Raw genomic sequence first — 27,460 nt, 5'->3', positions numbered from 1 at the left:
CATAGGCACCAAGCTTTGTTGCCACCTGGTCTGCCCGGAATCCATGGCTTGGAAATCCCACAGTTCATTCACAGGTTGTCAGTACATATACCTATTAAATATAACTCTTTAATAAAATATACTGTGTCCTGTCTTATGTGTGGTAAAATCTATAAGTCCCTGTTCTGGTGTCAGGGATGGAGTGAGTGTATATATTTCCTACACTCACTAACCTCATTCTTGGCACACTTTCGAAATGACTTTTAAAACTTTTGCCCACAAGAAATCACTCTCAGCTTTATCAAATAGCTGGAGTTCCCCCCTGAACCCCTATACCAGGTCCATGGTACCTGGGCATGTATTTGGGGTACCCCTCCTTATACCAGGGACCTCTCTTTATTCTAGGGACCCTTAGTATAGCTGCATGTATACATTAACCCATTCATGCCCGTTTACCTTGTCTGGAAGATGCTGCAGCAGGAATCCTGGCAGCGAGTTGTAATAGCGCTTTCAGAGTCAGAGTTTGACCGGAGCAATGTGCTTGGCTGTATCCGATAATCTCACTCGATTCCCGGATCCAATTCCCGGGGTATCCCATAACTCCGGAACCCCGATACATAGCCACATTCTGTAAAGACTTTCTCCAACAAACCCACCCTGAAACTTACAGTCTAGAAATCTCCCAGTCCCAGCATCCCAGGAAAGGCAAAACACACAGAAATCTTTAATGTCGCATAATTTGCCCACAGTCACAGTAATGCATTTAGGACATCTGAGTCCAAGAGCTGACACTCTAGGACCCCAAAACACAGATCAAGGGTAACCAAGTGGGCTGAACCTTAATTAGTGAGCCTGGTTAACCCCTTCACCGTTACAATGGATTTCTAGAAGAGTCGCATAGTAATCCCTAAAAATGTTTTACCACCTCTATGCCTCTTTTGTGCTATATACACGTGTAGAGAGACTTCACGCAAATTCTAACCCAGCAAAATCCTTCCTTCTACTCAATATTTTCAAAGAAATGCAAAATAGATCGTGTTTCGTACTGTATGTATGACTTCAAATTGATGACATATTCCGCAAGGTGCAGATCTACTGTACATAATAGGAAAGATTACATGTTAGAGAGTTCATTACAGAAATTATACTGTAGGTCTTCCTGGGGGATTTTTTTAAACAAGTATGGACCTTTGGTATGTGGTAGAAGATTGGAATTCGGGGTGAACTGTTCAACACAAACTCATATTAAGATTATATTTCGATTTTTCAACATAGTCACTTTTACTTTGCACCACGACTATGCCTTTGTCGGCCTGTTTAATGGCCAAATTCTTATCCTCTATTAGTTCTCTCAAGGCATCTTTTTCCATTTTAGTTAAATTCGGTTTCACATAAACTGTTTCAGAACATAGAGCCTGAAAATCTTTGAGTACCAACTTATGAAATGCATTTAATCAAATAATATGTTGATTTAAGTGGATTTTGTGGGCTATCCGAACTACGATAAACATCATGTGCACTATGGGTTAGCAGGGAGGTATTCCTTCTTCTGTCATATCTTGTGAAGTGCCTTTTTAAAGTAAGATGTCTCGTATATTTGTTCAGATCAATAAACAGTTTTAAACCGTTTTGCGCCGAGGCAAAAGTAAGGCCTTTATTTACAATAGCACGTTTTTCTGATCTAAAGAAAACTCTTTTGTAGATAAATTAAATATGCCTCCCGTGCTTACCTGTTGGGGTGGGCTCTTTTTTTTGGTTGCATCTGTCTACCTTCCCTCATTCCTAGCTTATAATTGATCCTCTTTTTATCCAGATGGAAGGCTGTTTATATTTTCTCTCACACAAAACGTGATTCTCCCAGGTTTCTTCCGCAGGTCTCACCTACCTCCGTTCTTAAAAAACACTGATATTCCTGTTAATTCTTTTGCAACAGAGGATATTTTTGTTGTATTAAAACTATTATCCACTGGGGATTCCCAATTCCTAGTTCTCACCTAACCATAGTGTCTATCTGGCTCATTATCACTATCTTTTTGTGTTGTCATAACACCATTCTTGTTATCATATTGAGTGTTGAAATGACCATTATATCTAGTGTAAAAACTCTATGGTTCGTTATAATGAAAGTTGAGACCAAAGCACCGCCGGTGGTCATCCACCACTACAACTCACCGCAGGGCAGGTTGCATTTTTACACACAAAAAAGGGTCCAACAATGATCCCATCATTTTCTGTCATTAAAAATGATGCATTAAAGCAGAGGTGCGCAAACTGGGGGGCACAGGATTTTCTTGGGGGGGCTCGGATGGTTGCAGAGGCCCCGTGCTTTTCCCCAAGGCATTTAAATTAAATGGCTGGGGATCGTGTGCGGCCTCTGCAACTGAACTTACCAAGATTCAGCCGGCTTTGACGTGGCAACGCGGCGTCAAATGTGACGTCACATGACCCCGCGTTTAGGCCCGTCGCCTTGGCAATGCATCACGTCACATGACCCCACTGACACCAACAGGAAGGTAAGGGGGTGCGAGCACCGGGGGAGTGGATGCAGGGCGGGCACAGCAACAGAAGTTTGTGCACCTCTACATTAGAGTAAAAAAAAATATTAAAAAAAAATATATATATATATATATATTGCTGCAGTGGAAGTGCTGTATGCTGGGTGATAATGGGTGATAATGGGGAAAGGCAGGGTTGCAGACCTGCCTGAGACATGCAGATGAGCATACAGTAATAGTTACAGTTGCTTTATGCTTTCCTGTGGAGGGTTTTTGTCACTTTTTTACTCACCATAACTTAAGTCAGTATTATGGTTTAGCCTATCCCATAGCCTCTCTTGCATTCCCAGTAAAATCAACCCCACACTGATGAGACCCATCAAGGTCGAAACAGCTGTCTGTGGGTGGTTTTCTGGGTATGCACCTTAACCCTGGCTGTGCTCAAAGCTGTGACCATGCAGCAAGCTTAAGCCTATAGGGAACCATGTTAAAAATGGTTATTGAGGCAAAAAGTGACACTGTGTGCTCATTTGCATGTCATTTCCCAGAATCCCTTGCTGCAGTGGAAGTGCTGTATGCTGGGTGATAATGGGGAAAGGCAGGGTTGCAGACCTGCCTGAGACATGCAGATGAGCATACAGTTATATTTGCATATTTGCTTTCCTGTGGAGGGTTTTTGTCACTTTTTTACTCACCATAACTTAAGTCAGTATTATGGTTTAGCCTATCCCATAGCCTCTCTTGCATTCCCAGTAAAATCAACCCCACACTGATGAGACCCATCAAGGTCGAAACAGCTGTCTGTGGGTGGTTTTCTGGGTATGCACCTTAACCCTGGCTGTGCTCAAAGCTGTGACCATGCAGCAAGCTTAAGCCTATAGGGAACCATGTTAAAAATGGTTATTGAGGCAAAAAGTGACACTGTGTGCTCATTTGCATGTCATTTCCCATAATCCCTTGCTGCAGTGGAAGTGCTGTATGCTGGGTGATAATGGGGAAAGGCAGGGTTGCAGACCTGCCTGAGACATGCAGATGAGCATACAGTTATATTTCCATTATATATATATATATATATATATATATATATATATATATATATATATATATATATATATATAATATCACTTGTGAGCACATTCACGTTTTAGACAGGTCTGCATCCCTGCCTTTCAACCATTATCACCTAGCATACAGTGCTCCCACTGTAGCAAGGGATTCTGGGAAAAGGCATGCAAATGAGCACAGTGTCACCTTTTACTTGAAATCCATTTTTACATGGAACCCTTATAAACTAATGCTCGCTGCATGTCCAAGACATGTGAATGTGCTCACAAGTAATATTCTTTATTGGCTATATGCTAACGGCCTCCTTTTTCACTCACCATAACTTAAAATGTGTATGGTATGTATATATGTATGTGAAAAGGGCATGTGGAGGAGTACTGTAGACACTGATCTTGTTAGGCTGCCTTTCTGATCCAGCCAGTGGCAAGGATAAGCTCTGGTTTGTAAGTGGATGTTGTGAGTCAGAGGACAGTCCGGATCTACCCCCACAACAAGAAATGCAGATCTGGCCTCATTTTTTGTTTAAGGGTCAGACAGCCTAACAACACATGATCAGCTGAGAAGAGGCGAAAAGAGGAGGGAGTAGTAAGAGGCGGGTCTGGTGCAGCTCCCAGGGTGACTGCAGGGAGAGAGGAGGGGCTGCCAGAGACACGTCAGGAGCGCCCTGAGAAAGTGAAAGGAAGAGGGCAGAGCAACAGGATAAAGGCACTTGCAAAGAAACACTGTTACAGTGACTGACCGCAGACTTCATGATCTGAGAGCCAAGACACCCAGCCTGGGCACGGCTCTTACTCACTAGCAGGGGGGCATGTGACCCTCATTGGCAACCTACACTGTAAGTAGCCGCTGATCTGATTTAACCCCCCCCCCCCCCCCTCATGATGTTTGCTTTACTAAAGTGCACAGTGACCTGAGCTACAGGGTTAAACAGAACAATGGTGAATGACACTTTGGGGTTGATGACTGTGTGTAGGGATCGCGGTATGGCTTTTTTATTTGATAGTTCCCATGCATGTGAATGGGAGCACATAATACCCATCAGACCCCCGCTTGCAAATCGCTTGTCCTCATGGACTTCCATGGGATGTGACTATTGTATGTCTGAAGGGTGAGCCGGGGGGGGGGGGCATGGACTTTCTGGGGGAGACTGCAGCACTTTGCATTGGCTTCCTTTGCTGGGAACCTCTGCTGCTGCTAAGGGAAGTGTTCAGTACTTGGCTCACAGGCTATTGATTTTCTCCTAAGTTACACTCTACTTCCGAAGGTTGAAGTGAAAGATTCAAACGATGTGTGTATTGGGGTTGATGATCCAGACTTTGGAAAGAACATGCCTACTGAAGTCAATGAGCAAATTATGCACTCATCTGTCTGGTTATTACTTTTGAAATGGGGATCCTATTACAGTCAATAGGAGCAAATGATGTTTGTAAAGGAGTGGTCCTACATTTTAAAGGACTGATTAGATTGAATCCAATAAGGAAACATTTATGTTTGTATGTGACCCTGACTTTTACAGGTTGGCAAAATAACAATAGTAAAAGGCCACTGGATTTCTCCCTGATTTCATAGTCATTATTACTGATTTTTATCATCCGTCACCTATAGACTTCAATGGAGTGTCGCTGATTTCAAATCCCAGATTTGGAGATTATTTTCTCCAAACACCCTACCTGCCAGTGCCAGCAATGCATTCCATGACCATGTAGTGTAAGGGTTCATTTGTTGTATCTTTCGTGTATTAACCCTTTGCGGTCCAATGTCGGAATATATCCGACAAAATATTTTTCCGCTTGCGGTCCAATGTCGGATCTGGAGGAGGGAGGCGGGGGGAAGAGGTGGAGTGAGGCGTCGGCAGCCGCACACGTCCCCCGCTGCCACCGTACATCCCCAGCTTTCCCCTCGCACTTCTCCCAACAGCCGCACTGATCCCTCCCCCCCAGCCCCGATGCCCGGCACCGATGCCCGGCACCGATGCCCGGCACCGATTCCCCCGAGCCCATCCCCACAATGCCCCAGTAGCTGACGAGGGGGGCCGGGGCTGAGAGTGTGTGCAGTGTGTGTGCAGTGTGTGTGCAGTGTGTGTGCAGTGTGTGTGCAGTGTGTGTGCAGTGTGTGTGCGCGAATCGTTCTATAATGGGGTTGGGCTGTATGTGGTTTTTTTCCCCGAAAATGTAATTAGAGCTGCTGGCGCACTTAGTGAAAATTAATTGGACCGCAAAGGGTTAAAACCGCATTGACTTTAATGGTGAATTTGGGACAAAAATGGGCACATAGAATCGTCCCCTAATTCCTTTACTTCTCCTAGCTGACCAGTCTTGACAGGTGCCTTTTGTCCAGTTCCAAAACCTGCACTACAGAAATGTTTTAAGATAAAATAAATGTATGTTGGATTGCAAGGTTGGTTTCAGGTCTGCTATACTCCATACTCCTTGAGATGTGAATAACACCGTTTTACTATGAAATGTTGATATACAGGTATACCCCGGTTTAAGGACACTCACTTTAAGTACACTCGCGAGTAAGGACATATCGCACAATAGACAAACGGCAGCTCGCGCATGCGCCTGTCAGCACGTCCTGAACAGCAATACCAGCTCTCTACCTGTACCGAAGCTGTGCGCAAGCAGGGAGACTATAGAGCCTGTTACAAATGCGTTATTTACATCAGTTATGCACGTATATAACTATTGCAGTACAGTACATGCATCGATAAGTGGGAAAAAGGGACTGCTTCACTTTAAGTACATTTTCACTTTACATACATGCTCCGGTCCCATTGCGTACGTTAATGCGGGGTATGCCTGTACTGTTTTTGCTGTATGCACATTTAGTGGATCCCATATAGGCAGAGTACACAAATGTGAGTTATTTAAGCAATGTATATATAGTATTAATAATACAATTTTTATTGTAGGTTAACACGTTTAAAAAAAAAATATTATGCTATGTACGCACACAGTTGCAGAACCTATAATTTTGCAGTCACAATGATTCCCTGCCACAAAGAGCTTGCATTCTAATATTGGTGCAAGAGTCTCACAATTTGGATGGAGAACTATCTAAAGATATTTATAAAAAGTTAAACAATTTTTTTTCACCATTTGGCTGCGAGCGTTCTCTGTTTGTTAAGCCTACATGAATATGAGCATATACTGTAGAAGAGCTAGAGCCAGTTAAGCATCCAGTCCTGATAAATCTAATGGATGCACTTTATAAAGGGGGTTTCTGGGGGGTACCCTGCCCTAGTGACCTGATACACATGAGGGGTGGTTAAGTATATTCCTAGCATTGCATTTAATAGTGATGCTCCGGCATAGGAATGGGATAATTTGCAACGGCTGTTTTTAGCCACTGTGCGATAATTTGCAACGCCATTCCGCCTCTGGGTTTAGACTTTTTTTTTTTTTTTTTTTTAATGGTTAACGCTGTTTAGGTGTTTTAAAGTTAGGAATATTATGTTTAGGGTTAGGAATATTATATTTTAGGGATCAGATCCTAAATTGCAGTTATCGACATGACCTGGAATTCCTCCAGACTCTCTGTACTGTACCATTTTCCATTCCATCCTGACAGACAATGACCTGAAAACCAGGGCTACAGGTATTGATTACGATGGCTGTTGCATTTGGTCAAAAGAACCACAAAATCCAAACAAAAATCAAGTTTTTTTTCTTTCATCTTTTCAAGGTTTGGAAGGAGAGAACATAAAAGGTTATGCTGGCGGAACAAGGCTACATGGTAATATGAACTTAGCTCTAAATGCAGGCCCGCCGATGGTTTTCCCAGGGCCTGAGTTGTATCCTCTATCAGGCCCAGGACAACTGTCCCAGCTCTTCCTCCACCCCCACCCCTGTAAACTGTTGGTGGGGCCCCGTCTGCGTGCATTATGTAGGAGTTGGTTATGATCTACAATTTGATTTGACTCCAGGTAATTCATGTGTGTGCCGACCACAATTCACGTGTGTTTCTGAGTCAAATGTAAACAGGGAAGTGATGCTGGGCTGTTGTAAAAGAGGAAATGGTTAGTGTTCCACACTTCAACAAAGTAATTGCGTTTTTTTTTGTTTGTTTGTTTTCTAAATGTACAAATGTAATCATTTTTAAAGCAAACCTTTATCTGTCTTTTGTTTATTTAAAAATGAAGATTTTTTCACCAGGTCTTCTGCATGATAAAGTCCATGTGAATCAAGTGCTCCTCTAGTTCAACCTATCTCTGACAGGGAGCAATAAAGATAAGGGGAAGGGGAGAGAGGAAGCTTGACCTGTAAATTCTCTTGTTGAGCACACAGTGACATCACATTAAAGGGAGTTCTCAGTAGATAAAGGAAAGGAACCCCCTTTAAGTATTTGCAAATCATGTTTTCAAATGAACTGTAAAGTACTTTTAGGTGTCTGATTTTGTATACAATGTCAGTTGCATTTAACCCCTTCAAGATTGTTACTGGCATTGTTTTCACGTCCTATAAGGAACTGCGCCATAACCTTTTAATGCCACCGGAAGTCAAGGATTTGCAGCCATGTAATCTCTTAGGTAGCAATTGCAAGAACGTGACTACCCACCAATAACGAAGGGGAGTGCCCTCCCGTTGGAGCAGTGATTTATCCCCTAGAAAACGGGTATTTAAGTTGACGTACTTGGTATATCAAAAGTGTCTTTGGTGCACCAGGCATGTCACCGACAGCTGTAGCGAGACTTACGTTCTCCTGAGTCACAGCTGAAAAAACTTAAAGCTGCAGCTTGGTTACCGTGTTGTTGTTGTATAGGGGGGATGGAGCGGAGGGTGATCCAGAAGCATGGACCCCTTGCTGGATAGGACCACTCTGCAGCAACAATCGTCCGGCAAAAGGGCGGCCGTGGTCCTGCGGCTTGCCCCCAGTGCTGAAAACAGTAAGTCTTGCTATATCTGTAGCTATTGGTTTCCATTGATATGTGGAGGAAGCTAAAAGCGAAATTGTGGTGGATGGCTATTGACCAACTGGTTGAGTTGGTAGATCAGTTTGCCAGCACGCAGACACTCATTTTGGTTGGACAGGGAATTAAAGGCTTGAGGGTCAGACCGGCAATCGGTTTAACATATTTATATTTGTCAGTGCTCTCCAGAGCCTCTGAGGATATTGGTGTTAAAAGAAATACTGCATGTCAAATGTATTGTGCAAAGATTTGACATCCTTGTTTCTATGTTTCCGTCGGTCAACTTAAACAGGCAAACTTACTTCTACTATTTAAAACCTGTTGCTAGTCATGTTGAAGTGGTTAAAAATAAAATTGATATGGAGCTATCTTTTAATGATCATTGCTTGCCCCTTTTCAGTTCCGTCTTTTAAGAACTTCATTAGGTCTCCATTGGGTATTATTGTCTCCAAAAAATGAACCAGCCTTGAATAATCGTGTACAGTACACTATATCTTTCCTGCAGGGTTGTCAATGAATGCTGGCATTGATAGGGAACTTTGCCATGTTTCTCATGGTACTTTTAATCAAGCCTTTCCTTTGGTAAGAGAATGTGATAGAGGTGCATTGCTAGCAAAGGCGGATGTTGAAGTTGCCGTTTGTCTTTTACCTATACATGCAGTCTGCTTCATTTGTTTTTCAGTTTCATCATTTATTTTACCTTGACAAATGTTGACCAATTTGAAATACCTTGTTTGAAGCTTTTTGAAAATTTGGTGTGCTGTTGGCTAAAGAAAAAACATAATCATATTCAGTGATTTACCTTTTTGGGGCATAGGAATTGGTTTGGCGTTGATAGAATTCAGATTGCTGGCTAATAAGGATATCTAATTCTTTTTTAAATCTGGTTGGTTTACAAATGTAGCATAGCCTCCCAGCCGCTACTTATTTTCTTGGGCCCTACCTGTGTAAGTCCTGTTAGGTGCAGGCAGTGGATAGGTTAATTGTTTCTGAAAGCCTCGTGTGCAGCCTTAGATACATTTGATGTATCCAAGGGCGGGCCTAGCAACAGCCAGAAAGTGTCAGTTTGAGGGGTGGATACTTGTTGGGTCACATGCTGGATGTGATGGCCTGTCAGTATCCAGACCTGCTCTGTTATAGGGCAGGGTTACAATTACAGGCGGTCCTCGTTTTACGACGCTTCGTTTTACGACGACCGGCTTATCCGACGCTTGTCAATGCATCCCTATGGCCCGTTTTACGACGCCCGAACGGCTTATCCGACGCTCTTACGATGCTTTAAAAAATTGCTACAAATGAACAACCAGACGGCTGCAGGCTAGGGAGATCATTCTGAACAGTCTGTGTGAAGGTTTGGTGGTGTATTTTAGGCCCTAAACCATGGCTGATCAAAGCAAAAAGCAAAGTGCTGTTACTCCAAAAAGGAATAGAAAATCTATAACTTTGGAGACCAAGCAAAACATCATAAAGCGCTCTGAGAAAGGAGAGACGAACACAGAAATTGGACGTTCCTTGGATATACCTCGCACAACTATTGTGACTATAATCAAAGACAAGGCAAGAATCCTGGAACAGATCAAGGGCTCAGCACCTATGCAAGGTACGACAATAAGGCAACGTGCTGGTCATATTGCTGAGGTGGAAAAACTCCTCATCATATGGCTGGAAGATCAATCCCAGCGTCATGTGCCCATTAGTATAGCCTTAATTCAGGCCAAGGCTTTGAGTCTGTATGAGGACATTAAGCAACAGCATGGAGAAGGGGCCACTGAGGAAACGTTCATTGCAAGTAAGGGCTGGTTTATGCGGTTTAAAGAGAGGGCAAACTTGCATAACATTAAAGTGACCGGTGAAGCTGCTAGTGCTGATGAGGAGGCAGCTAAAACCTTCCCTGTTACATTGGCCAAAATTATAGAGGACGGTGGCTATTGCGTACGTCAAGTGTTCAATGTTGATGAGACTGGGCTCTACTGGAAGAAAATGCCCAGTAGAAGCTACATTGCAAGAGAGGAAAAATCTATGCCCGGGTTTAAAGTTGCAAAGGACAGGCTGACTCTTCTGCTTGGATCAAATGCTGCAGGAGATTTGAAGCTAAAACATTTGCTTGTTTATCATGCAGAAAACCCTAGGGCATTCAAGGGTTATGCAAAGAGCACACTTCCAGTGATTTGGAAGTCCAACCGTAAGGCATGGGTAACAGGGAGCCTTTTTGAGGACTGGTTCCAGCATCAATTTGTTCCGGCTGTGCAATTATATTGCATGAACCAGAACCTCGATTTCAAAGCATTGCTGCTCCTGGACAATGCTCCTGGCCATCCCGTGTACCTGGATGATCATCATCCAAACGTCATGGTGGTGTTCATGCCCCCCAACACCACCTCACTGATACAGCCGATGGACCAGGGGGTTATCGCTTCCTTCAAGGCCTACTATCTTAGGCGAACATTTGCCCAGTCCATCAGAGCAACCGATGTGGAAGGTGGTCCAACCTTAAAAGAATTTTGGAAGGGTTACAACATTCTTCATGCAGTGAGAAACATCGGAGAGGCATGGAATGAGGTGAAACAATCCAATCTAAATGGAGTTTGGCGTAATTTGTGCCCGGATTTTGTGTCTGATGTCCAAGGCCTTACAGAGACTGTTGCAGAAGTTACAGAAACTGTTGTGCAAATGGCCAGAGATCTCAACTTGGAGGTGGAAATTAAGGAGTTGCTCGCCTCACATTCTAACGAGTTGAGCAATGAAGACCTCATGCAATTAGAAGAGCAAAAAATTGCTGAAGAGGAGGCCCACCAATCTGCTGATGTGGCACAGCCACAGCCACGTAAATATTTGTCAAGCAAAATGTTGGCTGCAGCATTCAAGCACATTGATAGCACACTGGCCATATTTGAGGACAATGACCCTAACATTGAACGGAGTTCAACAGTCAGTCGTGGGGTGTCTAACCAAATCAGCTGCTATAGAGAGATCTACACGCAGAAAAGGAAAGGATCTGTACAGACTTCAATGAAGAGGTTCTTCAAGAGGCCGAAACCTTCAACTGCACCTACATCACCTCCAAAAAGTCCGTTATCTATTGAAGATTCCCCCCCAATCATCTTCCTCCAATAATTGATGTGTTGTTTTTTTTTGCTCATGTACATTTCTGTACAGAATACAGCATAGTTTTATTTTTATAGTTTTATTTTACAGTTCTGGAATCAATAAATATAATGTTTACATCATAATCTATGTGTGTGCAGCATATCTTATTGCTTGAGTAACATTTTCTGTGTATTTTAGCATTAAAAATGCCTTCAGGAACGGAACGTTTAATTTAAACTGTGTTCCTATGGGAAAACGGGTTTCGCTTTACGACGCTTCGCTATCCGATGCCATTTTGAGTAACGCATTGCTTCGGATAACCGAGGACCGCCTGTATAGCACATGTACCCCCACACTCTAGAAGATACTGCTGCGGCTACAGGTGTCAGTGGTGCGCATACCTGTGAGGGTCCAGGAGAGCTGAGTTGTCTGCGATTTGGGAGGAGACCAGGACAGGCTTTTGGTGTCATCTGATGTTCTGTACTCGGTGTTCAGCACCTCCAGCTTCATTAGGCTATAAGGATCCTAGAGGCAGTCCCCTCTGAAGCAATCTTTCCTACGCCCATGCTCACAGACCAGAATCCAGGCAGGTGTAAATAGTAACAAGGGCTTTATTGGCAGTCACTGTAGTAGATATTATTACAGTGTATGCAAGGTCCTCAAAGGATCCCAGGCCTCTGGATGGTGCTGTCTCTCCTAGTGTGGAGCCCTGGGTGTTGCTGAGCCATCCAACCCTTGAGGGGCTGGCCTCTCCCTCCCTGCGGAGATGAGACAGGCCACACACCTCCACTCTGTTGGAAGGGTGGGAGAGAACTCCCTAACTTTTGGCACTGCCTCCCTGAGAAACCAGAAGGGGAGGGCTCAAGGTCTGTATCCTGATAGGCTATACACAGACCCTGAGTCACCACCACACTTCAGACACTCCGAGTAGCATGAGGGGGGTTAATTGCCCACAGTACTGCCTGTCACAGTCTAGACTGCTAAGGACTTATGTGACAGGGGGAAAGAGAGGCAGAGTAGACTAACCATTTTACACAAGCATAACCCAAGGGTATAAATACTGGCACTTTCCCAAAAGTGGGGTTGTCTCTTTCTTTCCTTCCCCTGTGGCATGAACAACAGCTACCCCGGGTCTCACTAGGGGAAGCAAGGAAAGGAATGCACTGCTGAAAGATCCTGACCATGCAATAAATACCATGGAAAGCGTGATTCACTGTGTTGGGCTAAAGAAAGGTGTCAATCTGGGCCTCCCTACTACTATCCAGAGGATCCAAGCTGACTGAAGGCGCTGCAACCAATGAACAAAGTTACCCTGTACAACGGTCCTGCTGATTCCCCACACCACCGCGGAAGTGCTCAGCCCTCCTGTTACCTCACAGGTACGCACCACACCGCAGCAAATATGGAGTAGCAGACCTAATCTCACTTAGGGTCAGGGTAAAGGGGCTACACAAACTAAAAAGAAATGTGGTTTAAACAGCTACAATCGATACTGAGTCATTTGAATGTTATTGGCAGTCATGGACCGGTTCTTTGCAAAGCGATTGGCAGCTGCTACAGCAACGGTTAAAAAAACCTCATGATCACATTAAGGTATTTGGGATTTATATTGTATTATTTACAATGGCCATTCTCGTTTCATTTAAAATGGTGATTTTGAGTTATTCGCAGATGCTGCATGATATTGAGGTTTCGGGGGCCTTTTTAAAAGGTCATTGATGTGCATTGCACAGACCTGATGCTTGGATACAACAGGGGTTTATGGGATCTGGTAATGACTTAGAATATTTGAGTAGGTAATCATTAGCGCCAACTTCATGGGGTGCTTATGTTAAACAGTGGAAAGAATTGTGTTTTATTTTCTTACATTCTGGACAAGCGGAGGACCGTGCTCTCAAGGGTATTTTTCCATTTATTTTTGAGTAGAATGCAAGAAGGCATTTCTTCCTAGATTTGCTACCGGAGATTTCTTTCCTTTTTTTGAGTTATAACGTTATCCAGACGTGATTTTAACGTTTTGTGATTAAACAAAAAATTGAAGGTTAGGGGAAGGGGAGTTTTATTGAGGACAAGAGTAGGCCTGTTAATACTCCGCTTTGATGTAGTCTCAATGTAGGATAAAGTTTGGCACTCTGTCAGTTTTGTTTAAAGCGGCTTTCGCATGGGCATTTCTTGCCGAGTTGCACGTAATTGAGCTTGTTGTGGCAAACAAGTGAAATAAAAATGTTTAGGACTTCATGATGTTTGTAAATAATGGAATTAATTTGGTTATCCGCACGAAGGTACCAGACATAAAGCTTTAATTGACCAAACGCAGTGATGAGTTGAGGACTTCATGGTTGTTTGACAATAGATTGTATCCCGTTATTCAAATTGCAGTTTAAGACTTTCTAGTTGTCTGAGGTTTAGTTTCGAAGCTGTGAAATTTGGGACTCTCTCCTTCTTTACTATCTATCTATGAAAAAGCAAAACTAGGCCTGGATGAGAAAGTTTTTATGTAAATCATTCATTGGGAACCTAGCTGTTTAACTTGCATTAGGCTGAGTTCCCGTGGTCACGGCGGCGTGCGCTACGCTGTGTGCGCCACACACACCAGAGGCCCCTATATGGGGCAGGCCCCAGTGGCTCTGTGTGTGTGTGGGCGCGCAAAGCGCTGTGACACGTACGCTGGCAGGGTATACAAGAATTTGGTCTTCCTGTGCCGCGACGCGGTCATGTGGCCGCGCGCAGCCAATGGCAGGGAAGTTTATGCCCCGTCATTGTCCCCCTGCACTCTCCCTAGATCTTCCCTACAGACCGCCGATCATGGCTGTAGTCTCTGCACGCGCCGGCAGGAGGACTGGGGCCGTAGCCTGAGACCGGAACTTGCTCTTTAACTTCTATAATCTCTTCCCATCCTTTTTAATGTCTGGATCCTGTGACACATTTATCCACTGGGCTGGAAAGAACGCTTTAGTTTGGCCTTATGGTTGCCAGCTAGGTTTAGATAAGGATAAGGTGTCTATCTGGTTTGTTCATAGCGGTCCCATGGTTTTTAGCTTTTAGAAGTCGGTTTAGGGATGCAGGTATAATGTTGATTCATACAGGAGGAAATGATTTAGGTAAAATGCAGACTTTGGAAGTCCACCACCTTTATTTGATTTGGAACATATTTCATTGATCTTTGCTAATAATTTGGTGTTTTGGTCTGAGGTTGTTTCAGGTGGTTGGTTTTAAGGATTTAACTGTCTGACACGTTGATCTGGAAAAGGATGGTATAGGCTTTTATTGAAAAGATTTGGTCCATTTATCAAACCTCTGTCTATACATTTTTATTTTAGCATCACAAAGTATTTAAAAGAGTTCAATTTTTTTGGGGGACAGGATTTCCAAGTCCAATTTTGATTCTTTAAATGTGCTTTGTTTAGTGGTATTTTAATAGTCCTTCATAATTTACATTATAAGTGAAATGCCTGCAAGGCAGCGTTTTGAGTTGAAATAATGTTATTATACCTTCTGACCAGGAGGCAAGGGATGTTTTATTTGTTAATTACATTAAATAATAAAGTTTACCACTGTGTCCTTACCACCATATATAATGTTTTATTGTCTCTTTATTGTTTAGATTAATTGGGTTCGGTGGGCAGGGACATATGCATTCTGTGGTGTTAGAACACCGTGTTCCACTGCATTATCCTCCTGATGAGCTATAAATATTCTATTGGGAAAGGGGACCGATACCATACATCCTTGGCTAGGCATCCGCATTTTTCTTTAATTGTGGTGTAAATTAACCTTCACTTCAGCATGATTCATCACCAATTATACAGATCACAGTTAATCAGATATCTCCGTGAAGTTAATTTTAGCGTACTTATAGGGTGGATAATTGAATACCAGCAAGGTGCTGTAACAGCTGAGGTTACCCACCATGATTTGGGTAAAAAAAAAAAGTATGAATTGCCCAGATATGACACCTTTTTAAACATGTCACTGGAATTAGTTCATATAGGTTCTAAGAGGGATTGCCCTTTTTTTAAATACTGCCATGTTTACAGTATGCACATTGAGTGTTATACAAAATATAATTTAGTATGAAAGAGGCAGTTCATGTGGTTGGAGTCAGGATGCATTTAAAGGAACCGTGGATCTGCTCCTTCGGGTACAGCACAAACTCTGTATCCTCACTGATATGATGTAACCCCCCCCCCCCCTCCAGTGTGGGTAATAATGTAGGATAGAACTATATAGCTCAAGGAAAAGACTGAAGTCTGAAGGATTGATAATACATTTTCATTCACTGCTGCTTTTGGATAATTTAGATTATTTATTTTGGACTACAAAAGGCATGAATGGAAGGATGCCATGGCAGCCAGGTGCTTGTATGTTCACCACCATTTATTAATTAGAACATTTTAAGGGGTAATAATATAATTTACATATAGAATGACCCAATTTGTGCTGAAATATGGTGCGTGCGTGCGTAGTGAACTTCTTCTACCTCACTGAGGGAGACACCCGTTTCTGATGGTACATGGGGCCCGAGCCTTTACCACCTTTGGTTTAATTTTTATTGTGATAAGGAAATTTAAATATATATATTTTTTAAATTAACATTTGTTTTTGATCAGTTCTTCCACGCTGCGATTCAAGGGAGTCTCCTGAAGTAGTAGCCAAGTGGTTCTAATCCTAGTGTCCCCCGTCCTGCTGGTCTTTTGCACGTTACTTTATCACCCTGTGCCACCGGCACAATCATTAGATTGTAAGCTCTTCACACCAGGGAATCGCCATGCCTGAAAATGCACTGCCCAGGATCTGGGTAAGACAATGGTGGCCAACTCCAGTCCCCAAGGGCCACCAACGGGCAAGCTATTTGGGATGGCCCTGCTTCAGCACAGGTGGCTCAATCAGTGGCTGTCATTCTGATCCACCTGTGTTGAAGCAGGGATATCCTTCAAACCTGACCTGTTGGTGGCCCTTGAGGACAGGAGTTGGCCACCCTGATGTAAGACATTTATATAAACAATATATTAGTAAAAGTTCTGCTAACTTGATAACGGATGTCTTGTTCTTCACAGACCTGCTGCTCGTGTTGATTTGCGTCTACCCGCCCCAGAAGTCCCATGCAATGAGGATCCACGTGAAGAGATGGCCGTTGATCGTAAAGACCTGCACACTGGTCGGCCTGTTCATGATGGCTTATGTGGTAGTTCAGCTTTCCGTGTTTACTTTCCACTCCTCCACCGGTGAGGGACCCACCACCAAAAGAAAGTGGGAGAGACGTTTTGCTCACACGGAGGAGAAACCCGAGGACCTGAGTCACCCAGTGTACGAGAAGCCCCAACCAGATCCAAACTTGCCCGGAGAATGGGGCAAAGCCGGAAAACTGAATCTGGGCTCTGCTGAGAAAAAACTGGAGGAGGATAGCGTTGAAAAATATGCCATAAATATTTATTTAAGTGACCGGATATCATTGCATCGGCACATACAGGACAACCGAATGTATGAGTACGTATTTCAAATGCGTCTGTCCTGTAGTATACTAAAAAAAACAAAAAACCTCTTGTTGCTTAATGCATAATACTTACAAAAAAAAGGAATTCATCACTGTAATTTGTGTTAATTTGGGTGTTTTTAGAACAATGATGGTGACCAAGACTTTCCAGTTAATTTGATACTATATTCTATCGCTCTATCGCTCTCTGCACATCCCTCTACGATAGGCTGAACGGCCTCTCACTCACCCAGGGACTGTCAGTGAGGCTGCGCATCACTCCCCCCTCCCCCCCCAACCCCCTCCTCCTGTGAATGGAATGAAGAGAAGTGTGACACAGGGCAGGAGGGAGTGCAAAGAGAGGGGAGGAGAGACAGAAAGGTAAGTAGGAGGAGGAAACAGAGAGACAGCAAGGAGAGAAGGAGGGAATGCAGTATGCACAGAGAGGGGCAGGGAGTGCAAAAGGGTGCAAAGCATGATGGAGGCGAGAGTTAGGTGGGGAAGAGGGGACGAGACAGCAAGGCATTACAGGGAGAGAAGAAAGCGCAAAACCTCCCATAGTGCAGTATATCAAGTCAAATGTATTGGGAATATATGCAGTGGTAAGATATGCACGTACAAAAAACAAGAAATATAAAAGCAGTGGGTTTAAAAATCATAATAGCCAATTTGGACCACGATTAGTTGCTTCACGGTCAAGATAAACCAGATACGTGTAGTAAGTGAATAACTACACTGATGTAGTCTGAGACCCTGTGCTGAGAAGTATCTGCATTAGTGTCCTTCACCTATGCGGACTTGCTCTTTTCGAAATTGCTAGTTGGGAGGACGTTGACGTCACTGGAGATACGTCATTGGAGGCGCGTCAGCGGCTCGGATGTTCCCTCTGCCTTGGCGGGCAGCTCTGTTACTAGGCAAGTGAGTGGTGATTTCCTTCCGCAAGAGACGAGAACAGCCCCCATGGAGGACCCACTCCAGAGGGGGACACCCACACTGCTGTATTCCCAATACATTTTACTTGATGTACTGCACCATGAGAGGTTTTACGCTTTCTTCTCTGTTGCTCTAGGTCTGGATGCCCTGCGATCTCATTGTATACAGCAGCAGACTCTCAACTTCCCTTAGGGAATATTTATTTGTCACTATATATTTCTACATAGTTTTATTTATTTTTTCACTTCTATGTATATTTTTCGTTTCAACCTGTAGCCTATATATTGCACTTTATCAGTATTTTTATCACATTACACATTGGTTGTTTATTTGAATGTAGCTGTTCGCACTATACATATCACTAGATATACACATTTTGTGAGCTTTTTGGCATTGTGTTTTCATTACAGGGACGTAGGTTATGCCGTGTGTGTGTGTGTGTCCTTATGTGGATTGCGGGGCTGCATGTGTTCAGTTCTAAAAGTTCCATTATCTCTCTCTTGCCCCTATTAGCTTTGGCTTGTTACACTGAGGTGTGTGTGTGTCATCCTGAATTAAGGAATATTAATTATCCCGTGAGTTAGGTCCCTATATGGTAGTGAATATTTAGTTGATCGTGGGCCATAGTAATCAGCATTGCCAATGCACAGTAATGTTGCCTCGATAGCTGTTCTTTGTTTTTTCCTCTCCGGGGGCATTGTGCTTGGAAATGATCTGATAAATTAGATTTCTGTCCTGTTTGGTAATGTGATTTTCTGCCCATTGTTCCTTAAGCAGCCCGTGTGTTATTGAATTAGGCTATTCATGGCAAAAACAATATCTTGGCATTGAGCTCCGTTCTGTCATGGTTCATATTCTTTTGTTCTACTTCTCAGACAATCTAAGAAAAATAAAAAAGTAAATTGCCAGATTAATAACCAATGGTTGGACTGGTCTTAAAAATGTAGTGGTACGGTGTCTAAGCTAAGGAAATTCTAAATTTGGTTAACATTGGTGCTAACCTCCTTGGTCCATCATTTAGACAAATTTAGTCAATGTAAAAATGGAGCATTTTTTAATTTTATCTTTTATAGAAACAAATATGTACGTTTGTCAATACTAATGTAGTGGTGTTCTAGATTTACAAAAAAAAGGTAGCCAAGGTACTTTATGTAATCCACAAAGTTAGTGGGACCTTCCCGCCCTTAATGCCATCACTCTTCAGCCCTTGGTTATAACGTTTTTAGTGCATGCTGGTGAAAAGGAACAGGAGTAGAGCGAGATCGTGTAGTGACTAGCTATTCTTTTATGGAGTTTACAGTCCACAACATAATAAACCAATTTAACATGGGTCACTTTTCAGGCAGTGCATAAAAACGTAGTGCTTTAAAGAGGCAGTCCCACATAAGCTGGCCAAAAAACATTTTGCAAAGAATTGAACAAGTATCTAATGGCCTTCCAAGTGTAAGCCATGCTTAAAGTAAACCCCCTCAACCTGCTGTGTCTGTATGAGCAGGCCAATAAAAATGAGGCTAATTATTGTTTCACAATAACGTTTGCAAGCAGAGGGCAAAGCAAAAAGAATGTTTCTGTGGCTTTGAGGACTAACAAACCGTCTCATTGCCAAAAGACGTAAAAATGCCCCAAATTATGTGGTTACCGGAGAAGTGTCGAAAGTTCTAAACATATACGTGTCTGAGGTGTCAATACGCTACGTTTGGCCTAATTGAAATGGCCAGTATCAGAGTGAAATAATGGCTGTGCAATGTTTTGGTAGGTCCTACCAAAAATATCAATTTTATGCCATTGGAAATAGAAATGTATTGATTTCTCCAAATGACACACACAGGAAACATTTTCATATTGAGGACAAATGCAAATTAATTATATTTGTTTAAAAGGTGTCCTTTCTTTTCTCTTTCTTTCTTTCCTCCCACTCACTACATACACATGATCTCTTTAATGCATGCAATGTTGCCCCTATAGCTTTGTTGTGTTATGCCAGGTGAAATATCATCTACTACATCTGTAATTGTTACGCATAGATTACCACTCCCCTCTGCTCAGATTTCATAAGTGTGCTTTACTTGATACCTTCTAACAGCGCAAGTAAGATTTTCTTTAGCTGTGCTTCCCTATTACCTTTTCGGTATGGCGGCTTTGTACAAAGCCTGCATTATCCTAGCAAGCCGTGTTGTCTGCCAACTGCTCATATGTTCCATTGGAGAAGCCATCAACATCTGCTCTGTAACATAAAATGTTTTAATAAATAAGGACACTGTAACAGTATGCTGAGCTGAACGTGGCCTTTCAGCCAAGTGTAAGTGCTTAAAATGATCACTCACATTTAGTACATACAAAATAAAATAATTAATAATGTATACATAACCGTATATATTTTTTTTTATTTTCACTGTCTGCTTTTTACTTCCTATTTTTTTTTTTTTCCACCGACTGTATTTAATTGTAAAATACTTCAGTCGTTTTCTGCTTTGGTGAAATATAAATATATTATTTATTTTTAAACAAACATATATTCACACTACGTACATATGTTTAAATTTTTAGATGTAAATCAAAGAACTTCAGCTACAGGAAGCTTCCTACGACGTCCGTTATCATAGCGTTTTACAACGAGGCTTGGTCAACGCTACTGCGGACGATACACAGTGTTTTAGAGACGTCTCCTTCAGTACTGCTGAAAGAAATTATATTGGTGGATGATTACAGTGATAGAGGTAACGGCATGTTAAATAAATAACACAAAAACTGATGTCAAATGTACAGAAATACCCTTCTGCTTTCTATAGATTAGTGAAGAACGTACCTTGCTGTCCAAAACCCGGAGAAATATTTCATATATGCCACATAATATGGAGTTAAATACTGCAAATATTAACACAGGTCATATTAGCACAAGTCTTACCCATGCTAATAACTACACTGCTAAACGTGTACACAATGTCCATGTTACACATGTAATGGCACTAACAATGGCAAACGTCATTGTCTGTCTGAAACCTTTTCTTTAAATGTACAATCTCACATAGTTGGTCGGACAGTTAACTTTCTTAGGGGCCTCTGAATGGGGAAGCGTTTGTCAATCAAGTGTTTCTTCACCCTCATCCCACCCTGTCCTTATCAGAGACCCAGTAAAGGTAAGGGAAGGTGAGAGGGGGTGACTCTGGCTGTACTAGCACTTGCTGATCACACAGTCAGTGACATTACATAAAAGGAGCAGCCAGAGGAAGTCAAACACCTCCTAAGTCTAACTTTAACAAACTAAAAATACTGATAGGTGTCAGATATTGGATTTAAAACAAATCAAATTACCCAGATCAGACCCCTCTTAAACATGTCACTGGAATGAATTCTCTTGGGTCCTAGGAGGGATCTCCTCTTTAAAGCTGCAGTTCAAGCTGTCATTTTATTTTTAAATATTTTTTTCCATTCAGTATGTGCATTACTACAATCTACACACTGACAAGCGTTTAGCTAAATTGCCGATCGGGCCGTTCTCCTGTAATTGTTAGCTGAAAATTTGGCTTGAGGTTCACAAAATGCATCTTGGGTCCTGTTCTGCTGCACTGACATCCAAAGTTCTGTGAGGAAGATCATGTGACCAGGCAGGCACTAGATTCAATTGGTTCACTGCTAGAGAGGGCAGGGCTCAAAAAGGTGTTGCTGCTTCAGAAGGGGAAGGGGGTGTGACTTTGTAAATGGTTGCTATAGGACCACATTGTTACATTAGAATACATAACTGTCTTTACATTTTTTTTTAAATACTACAAGTATTTTCTCATGGTACAGAACTGATTTATTAAAAAAAAAAAAAACACGTAGGATATTGCTTGAACTGCAGCTTTAAAGCACCACTACATGTTGCGCTTTGTTTCCTTTAATTTTTTTAGTTATAGGATTAAAGCAGGGGTCTCCGGAGCTGCACTACGTTAATTTCAGCTCTGTGGACCCTCTGCTTCCAGAGATGCTTAACTCCGGAGGGGATGCCGGTATCTCTGCAGGTAGTGTCTCCGACGTGGCTTATAGGGGCTAACTTAATGGTGGCTTAAATGTCCCACATCTTGCTGTGACGTCATCCCTTGCGGCTTCCTATTGGCCCGCGTGACGAGGGATATCTTAACGGGAATGAGATACCGGCACCCCCTACAAAGGTACAGTAAGTATCTCTGGGTACAGAGGGCCCCAGAGCTAAAATGAATGCAGTTTTAGCTCTGGAGAACCCCTGCTTCAATCCTATAATTAAAAAAATAAAAGCAGCAAACTGCAACTCGTGCTGCTTTACAGCGCATTTCGTTATGTTACTGTTTCGGTTGAATCGTCTGCACTAAATCTGATATACGAGGAGCCCAGAGGAATAGAGTGAGCACTCCTAACTAACTTGCAGGGATCACTGTGTCAAGAAAAGAGAAAGATGGCTACTAACGAACATCTTGAGGAATCTTTCTGAAACATTGATGCTGTATTGCCATAATTTTATTTGCAGTTGTTGCGACTAAATCCCTGTCCTGCTTGATAGGGAGTTATTTAACTAACTTGTGTAACAGGAATTCACAATGCAACAATCTTTTGACAGTCTGTCTTAGTTTGGCATTAAGAAGAAACTGTTGTGCAACATACAGTACTTCCCAGCATCATCAAACTGTGATCCCTGCTTAGATTTTAATCCTCTGCAGTGATCTATTACTAGGTGAATAATTTTTTGAACCCTGTTTTATTGAAGTGTTTAATAATCTAGAATACGTTTTTCTCCATTGCAGTGTATTTAAAATCACAACTTGAAACTTACATCAGCTCCTTGCAAAGAGTGCGTTTGATAAGGACCACTAAACGTGAAGGACTGGTGCGGGCACGGTTAATTGGAGCGACTTACGCCACAGGTGATGTGCTCACGTTTCTGGACTGCCATTGTGAGTGCATCTCTGGCTGGCTAGAACCACTTCTGGAGAGGTACAGTGCGGACTTTTAATAATTGGCATAGGCAGATGGTCAAAGTGCTATTAAGATAGTTGTGGGCTGTGGCTGATAGCAAGGGAGCCTAATTCTGCTTTGTAAAGGCGGGTTTATGCTTTTAGTGGGTCATGTTGAGGGCCATGTACTGATTACTTTATGGGGATGTAAAAGAATGACATAGATACCCCACTTAACGGTGCATTTCCCCCCCAATATGACCTATTTTAAAAGTGCGTTCCATGGGATGCCCTTTAAAACAGATTACCAACCATATGTGTTTTTCTTTCCTAGCTGTTTTTTATTTTAATTTTAAGGCCCAAAGTCTGAAGTAAAGTGTTTTTAACGTGGCAACTCCTGCACATTTTTTCCCCTTTTTCAAGGGCTAAAGGAGTGTTTCAGTGAGTAAAGGAAACAGCGACACTGAAGCAGGGAAGCCGGTTCATCTCCCAGTGTCGGCTCTGGGAAATAGGACATATCACTTTATTTCCCTTGGACACCAAATATAGATTGTAAACTTGTCAGTGAAGGAGCTGTGCCTCTTTCTCTTCTATCTTTTCAGTTTCTAATGATGTAAAACTGCTATACTACTTGGCATGTATACTTTCTTTGCTGGCCGTTACGACAAAGACTCTGAGTTGTATTTTGATTTCAAAGTCCTGTTTTCTCACTAGGTGTAATATTAAACCCATGCATTGTATCTGTATGGTCCCTAATGGTCGTGTCTTGTCCCATTTAAATATTGGTCTTTTTTCTCCCCCCCCCCCCCCCCCACCCCCCACACCACCTCTGCAGGATTGGCGAAAATCAGACGGCGGTTGTCTGCCCCGTCATCGATACCATTGACTGGAACACGTTCGAGTTTTACATGCAGACGGGTGAACCCATGATCGGAGGATTTGACTGGCGCTTGACATTCCAGTGGCATGCAGTGCCCGAAAAGGAGAGGCAGAGACGGAAAACCAGGATAGAGCCAATCAGGTGATCATCTATGAACTTCAGCATGACTTTATTGTCTGCTCACCCTTTCTCTCTTAATGCCGTAATATATATTGTTCAAAGCTGCTGTTGAGGACGTTTTTGGCCCAAAAAACCCCGTTGAACTCCATGGGGATTTTCTAATTTGCTGTACAGGAAAAATCCTCCTCTACTGGATTCTCTTGTCCCTACTCAATATAATGAGAATTGGATTAAAACGCTGTTTTTTTTAATTTTATTAATATATTTGGGGTTCTACCTAGTAAAGTTTATAGTCTCTACCAGCCCCACTGTGGAACCAGATACCTGCTGTGGTCCACATACATTGGTAAATTGAAAGTGATAAGAGGGTGCTGCAAGTACAGCCGTGCAGACAGATGCGAGCTCAGGTAGCAGGAGCCTGAGTGCTTGTCGTCGGTAAAGTGTTTACACAACCTCCATCCCACACTGTCCCTGTTCGATAAAGACAATGAGGATTACATAGAGAGAGGGCTTTGCCTCCATTTCAGCACAGTGATATCTAAAGGGAATTAACTGAAGAAAACCCCTGCAGCAGTGTCTCAGTTTAACATGCTAACAAACTAATTACAATTTAAAAAATAAAATAATACGTCTAGGTTTCTTTTACAAAAATCAGTCCCTCAGATTTGAAGGGGCAGTCAGTGTTGGGAAACAAAAGGGTGCTTAAGGTAAGCGGCTCAATACTGTCCATGTAGCATGTAACAGGAAAATCAGACGAGTACATTACAAATAAATATATATATTATATATATACCATTATTTTACCATGATAAATAATGTACATCACATCCAATGCTTTTGTGTACCATGAAAATGTTTAGCTTATGGTGTAAAACAGTCTTGTCCATCATTAAATGCAGAAGTGAAATACTTTTTTGCTCCGTTCTTAGGGTTGCCAGGTGTCCGGTATTGAACCGGACTGGCCTGTATTTGGACACTGTCCAGTAAAAAATATTGGTAATACTGGAAATGTATGTGTCCAGTATTACCTCTCTGGACGTAGTGACCTGACCAGCATGGGGGGGCTGCGGTATTTCCCTGAGCAATGAGAGAGCAGGGCTGTTGCAAGGGGGCTGGTCAGCTTCCTTCATCCTGATTGGCTGCTACTGGGTAACGCTGCCAATCAGGAGGAGGTTTCAAGAGCCTGGGGATTGGGCCAAGGAGAGGAGACAGCATGGACTGGTGAGGTGTGTATGTGTGTGTGTCTGTAGCGCGTCGCACCTTTCACCATCGTATCCAGTATTTTTGGGGAAGCCACCTGGTGACCCTGTCAGTTCAACGTTTGCAAAGTAATACTGAAGCGCTGATAAGTCAAATATACGAAGCAGCAAAATATACTCATTGTGCACCACATATCAATAAGATTAACAGAATGATTGAATCTTTTCTAAAGAAGCATATTACAGAGTTGTTTACATTAGTGACTCATTTTTGTTGTAGGAGGGATGGCACTTAACGCTCACCTCTTTAATTAATAAACATTGGATGAACTCCATACTTCACTCCGTACCTGCCAACTAATTCCAAATTGTAGTATCCTATTGATAATCCTGGTGGCCACTATGCTATACTTAAATATTGCCTGAAAAAAACTAACTTTAGTAAGTTCTTTATCAGAATTGTTCACTTGTCATTTTCCCCGTCTTTATTCATTATTTTTTTACATAATGAAATCAATAAACTTAAAAGATTTTAGCTTTAGGGGAAATCCCATGCAAAGCATTTCTTCACAGGGCCTTCCTGGCACTATTTCTGGGTCTGTGACCTCCACGTTGCTATTGGCTTATTTTGTAGCTTCTACAACTGAATAGAACTCATACAGCACGTTACTTTACTTTCCGCTGCACAGAAGAAGTTTGCTGGAGGGGGAGATGTTTAAAAGGAAAACATAGTGTTATATAAACCCCTTTGATGCAAAGGAGCTACAATGCATTGCAAGACAGAAAATAGGTCAGAATTCTGGCTCGTGTAAATGTTTTTAAGTTGTGAATTCACCCCTCCCTGCTGGTGAATGTCCCTCATTTCAATAACAATCACAATGTTAAAACACGTACCCAATTATTTCTATTCATTTTAACAAACTGATTCAAATCTATAGAAGCAAATGCTTAAATACAATTAGTGCTCGCCCTTTCTAGATGGGAAGTCATTTAATATGCCGTACTCTATTAAAAACGTCTTGCAAGCTAGTTCAATTGCACAGTAAATCTATCATTTAGTAAAGCAACAGCAAAACAAATGATGTCATTTTCCCTCACATTTTGAATAATAAACACATGTTTTCTTTGTTTCGAAAAACAGTGTGACGATAGCTTATGACAGGTTGTAATTTACACCAAATAACTGGGTTTGAACTGAACGAGGCTTAGATATAATAAAGTATATTTATTCCTTTGGATAGGTGAACATACGAAATAATACAGTAACAGACAAGAAGTACACTTACTTTGGGGATGGGGAATGAGAAGTATCATGTAGCATTTCTCCAGCAATCAGGTAACAATTCAGATGATATCAGAAGACAAAGGATAAAGGGTGGACAACAGTTTATAAACCTTTTGTAACCCTATCCTTAACATTAAGTACAGGTGATTGGTTTTCAATTACCTGTAGCCACTCACTAACATGGGAACACATTTGGATACACGCCCCCAGCTAGTTGGCACATGCTCAGTTGGGCTCTGGGGGTCTCATTTCTGTAGCCCCACATTTGCATCAGGAATGCCAGCTAGTCTACCAAACGGAATTCCTGGCAGGATATTCTTTGTTGTGAGGTGTGAAATGGGACACTTATAGACTGCTCTGGTTTGAGCCGTCTCCGCCCTCAGGTAAACAGTGAGGGTGACAAAATCCTTTGAACAATACTTAAGTCCTAGACATTGGGTCGCCTCTCTGGCCATATGCTACCCTGGTATGCAAAGGAATTTCCTCTGGGGTTTTATCCCTGCTTTGGGACACAGTATTAAAGATAAAACACAAACATCTTAAAATATCCGGTTCCGTTGGGTCCCGCGGGTCCAAACTTCCCAGTTCTCAATGCCGGAACTGGGACACCCTATGGTCCAATTTGCGACTTGCTACGACCTTCGGAACCGGAGTTACACAAATACACCTTAAACCGTTTCCTATTTTAATACAATAAACTCCGCTGTAAATTAAATCCCGTTTTTTCACAAAATCCCCATTGAAAACAACGTGCTCCCCCGCCATAGACTTTCAATGGCAAACCGCCGCAGCTGGCGGCTATGGGAATCCGCCGCCATAGACTTTCAACGGGGCTACGCCGCCGTTGAAGTCAATGGGGGTTTTCCGCCATAGCCGGTCAATGGAGATTGGCCGCCATTGGAGTCTATGGGAAAAGTCCCAAACTTTCAAGGGGGTCCATACTCCGTCGGGTTGGTCCAAGAGGGTCAAGGATGGTTCTGCAGCGATGTCGGAGCAGTGACTACAGGTACCCCAAACCCTGATCCTCTGGACCCTCCGGAACCGGAGCTATGGATTCCTAAATTTCAGCTTTTTACACTTAGCCGTTTTCTTGAGCTGTTTCTGCCGCCGCCATTGTAACCTATG

The 27,460-nt window shown here is 42.5% G+C and overlaps 1 protein-coding gene across 2 annotated transcripts in view; it reads left to right on the top strand.

Annotated features, from left to right (window-relative positions):
• Positions 1-4,183: 4,183 nt before the first annotated feature.
• Positions 4,184-27,460, top strand: part of GALNT4 (polypeptide N-acetylgalactosaminyltransferase 4) — a 47,219-nt gene continuing 23,942 nt past the window's right edge. Inside the window, exons 1-6 of one of the 2 annotated variants that reach the window (XM_075586033.1) lie at positions 4,184-4,374; positions 7,227-7,277; positions 16,596-17,025; positions 20,492-20,661; positions 22,702-22,891; positions 23,687-23,872. In XM_075586033.1, the coding sequence (XP_075442148.1) occupies positions 16,646-17,025; positions 20,492-20,661; positions 22,702-22,891; positions 23,687-23,872 (926 nt within the window). In that variant the 5' untranslated portion in view covers positions 4,184-4,374; positions 7,227-7,277; positions 16,596-16,645. The remainder of the gene's footprint in view (positions 4,375-7,226; positions 7,278-16,595; positions 17,026-20,491; positions 20,662-22,701; positions 22,892-23,686; positions 23,873-27,460) is intronic. The other variant, XM_075586032.1, reaches the window with a different exon arrangement.

The sequence above is a fragment of the Ascaphus truei genome, chromosome 2 (assembly GCF_040206685.1).
Source record: "Ascaphus truei isolate aAscTru1 chromosome 2, aAscTru1.hap1, whole genome shotgun sequence".
Lineage (NCBI taxonomy): Eukaryota > Metazoa > Chordata > Amphibia > Anura > Ascaphidae > Ascaphus > Ascaphus truei.
Note: the sequence above shows the minus strand (reverse complement) of the source record. Positions and strands in the feature narration are given on the sequence as shown.